Below are 2,961 nucleotides of genomic sequence, written 5' to 3' on the forward strand. Positions count from 1 at the left end.
AGTAATATTATATTTGTCCACTCGCTGAAGCATGTTGACGGGGCCAAGACTCAGAAGACTATTCAGAGGACAGAAAATGTCATTTCATTTTAATTCACATTATAGGAAAACAAGAATTTTGTCTTATGAATGAATTGTGCTTAGTATGACCAGGGACACAAACTAACAGGGACACGAGGGACACAAATGTATGTGGACACCCCTCCCAATTATAGAGTTCAAGTGTATCAGCCACACCCATTGCTAATAAGTGTATAAAATCAAGTACATCGCAGTCTCTGTGGGCAAACACTGGCAGTAGAATGGGCTGCACTGAAGAGCTCAGTGACTTTACACATGGCACCATCATAGAATGTTACAAGTCAGTTTGTGAAACTTCTGACCCTGGTCAACTGTAAATGCTATCGCAGACTTCCGGAGCGGTCACCGAGTACTAACCCGTAAAGATCGCAGAGATCCAAACTGCCACTGAAAGCATCATCAACACAAGAACTTTGTGTCAGAAGCTTCATGATACGGATTTTCATGACTTTAGAGCTGTGGACTCTGGAGTAGTGGAAACCTGTTCTCTGGGGTTATGAATCACACTTGACTATGTGGCCGTCTGATGACATATATGGGTTTGGTCCATGGTTTTGGAATGGGATGGGATGTCCAACAAGCTCGTATAGGTGTGATGATCAGTTGTCCACATACTTTTGACTATATAGTGCACATAATCTCCATACTCCATCCATCCATCCATTTTCTAAGCCGCTTCTCCATCAGGGTCGCGGGATCTCCATACTCCATACTTTGAATATCAAAGTTTAAAGAAATGCGTTTAAATCGTGAGATTTATTCTTGATGTCTTTTTTTTTTCTCTTTTTCTTCAGGCACCTAGTCACAGGTACGAGGGTCATGGTAGTCACGTGACCAATGTACGCTTCACACACTGTGACAGCCACCTCCTGTCACTGGGTGGGAAAGATGCATGCATCCTCCAATGGCGAGTTAAGAGGAGCGGAGCTGCAGACAACAAGGACCACCCAAACTTTTCTCTTCCTCCTTCCACTTCCACAAGCTCCTCAGACCCCAGAAACCAGAGGGAGAAAGAGCTGGGATGAACAGAGAGAAAGATGAAGAGATGGATAAAAGAGAGAATATCATATTGCACAACTTAGTCATTATTCAGCCTTAGGAAGCCTGTGCTTAAAAAAAGCAACGTTATGGTGTTCTTAACCAGCTGTCATGGCCAAAAAGGAAATAAATGGTGCGTTGACATTCACTGTAGGAGGTTTACACATCATATTACTCAGTTTTATAGAAAACAGGACCCATGCTGTATGTGTCAATGGGCTTATCTTTATGTGAAGTAAACTGATCTTAGAATTTCACCACATTAACATTACATTAAGTTTTTGTTGATGAAACTGGATTGTAGAAAGTTTGTATGAGCCTTTACAAAAAAATCATCTCACGAAGGTCTTTCAGAAGCAAGTTTCTCATTTATCATACGTAACTCATTGCAGTACATGTTTACATCACTGACCAGTTGCTTGTTTGTAGCTGTGAACCGTGTCTTCTGTTAATTTCCTGTGCGCTGTCTGGCTATGAATTATTAAATGTGTGTCATCACACTATTAAACCCAAACCCATTGTCTGTGTGAAATTGATGTTGTATTTAATTGAAATATGACTGCAGATACTGTACAGATCACACACATAATCCTAGAAACAAGGCTGTTGTGGATGCTTCGGAACAAAATCTATTCTTGATTCATTAACATTAACTCACTTGACACTTACACAACTACATACACTTACCTTGTATCTACATTCATTGTCTTATTTTATCAGCCCCACTTAGCAGACAGATGAACTTGTAGTTCTACAATTGCAAACTGTAGTCCATCTGTTTCTCTGTATAATTTGTTAGCCCCCTTTGCCCGTTTAGGACCACCATTGAGCAAGTATTGTCTGGGTGGTGGTTCATTCTCAGTAGTGTTGCTTCCTTAGTTCATCTTGTAGAAGTCAGAGAGAAGCAGCTCATCTAATAAAGCGTCCAGTGAGTGCACAGTCAGTTTAAAATTAAGTAGATAAAGTCCTCAACGTGAGGAGAAAATGTGCGCTGTACAATGCAGTGATGTGCCTGCCCGCCACCTAGAGGACAAGGGCGAAATTAAAACGAAGAGTTCAATGCGGGCCTGTTACCTACAGGGGGCAGCAGCAGCACACCAATGACTTCCACCAGCAGACATATCTGTCGTTTGCTGTACTTCGGAGAGTAAGGATACCGTATCTAAAGCATTCTTACATGTTCCCTGCCTAAGACTTCAGAACAAGAGCACTGCGATAAGACAATGAATCAAGGATGAGCGAGCACAAGGATCCACAGCGGTACAACAATTATAATCGCACTGATTATGATGATGATGATTGTTGGTTTGTTGTTGTGTTTTAAATTATTATTCATAATAATATTATTCATATTATTATTCATAATATTATTATTTTATATTCAAAAATTAGATTGAACTGTGCATGTCTGTAAAAGTAAAGGAAATGACAGTTCAAAGTTTTCTTTTCATTATTATTATTATAGGCGCGTGTCGTCCCTCTTCTCTACAATGAATGGCACTAAAGAGATCCATACAGCCCTGCCCAAATAACTTAGGCTTGAGTCCACAAAACTAAATGATGTTTACTACAAGATCCTTTGTGAATTTTCCAAAACTTAAGAACTCGATGACTGAGTCCTAATCTGCTGACCGTATTCAGACAGTCGCAGGTAATGAGCACTCACCCCCGAGCCCACTTCTGCTGCGCGTATAAACATCGGAGCACATAATGACAGTGATAATAAACACGCGCCGCGCCGCGGCGGCGGATCTCCGTCTGCTCTGTTTCGTCTCCGAGTTCGGCGGATCTCGAGATCGCGCCGAGTTCCAAGTGACGTTGCGAGCTCCCGAAGATGACGTT

The 2,961-nt window shown here is 41.4% G+C and overlaps 1 protein-coding gene across 2 annotated transcripts in view; it reads left to right on the plus strand.

The window, feature by feature from the left end:
• Positions 1-1,633, plus strand: part of eml3 (EMAP like 3) — a 53,192-nt gene extending 51,559 nt beyond the window's left edge. For both annotated transcript variants that reach the window (XM_017719956.2, XM_017719957.2), the window contains one exon: positions 876-1,633. In XM_017719956.2, the coding sequence (XP_017575445.1) occupies positions 876-1,106 (231 nt within the window). In that variant the 3' untranslated portion in view covers positions 1,107-1,633. The remainder of the gene's footprint in view (positions 1-875) is intronic.
• Positions 1,634-2,961: the final 1,328 nt, after the last annotated feature.

This window comes from Pygocentrus nattereri, chromosome 2 (assembly GCF_015220715.1).
Source record: "Pygocentrus nattereri isolate fPygNat1 chromosome 2, fPygNat1.pri, whole genome shotgun sequence".
NCBI classification, from domain to species: domain Eukaryota; kingdom Metazoa; phylum Chordata; class Actinopteri; order Characiformes; family Serrasalmidae; genus Pygocentrus; species Pygocentrus nattereri.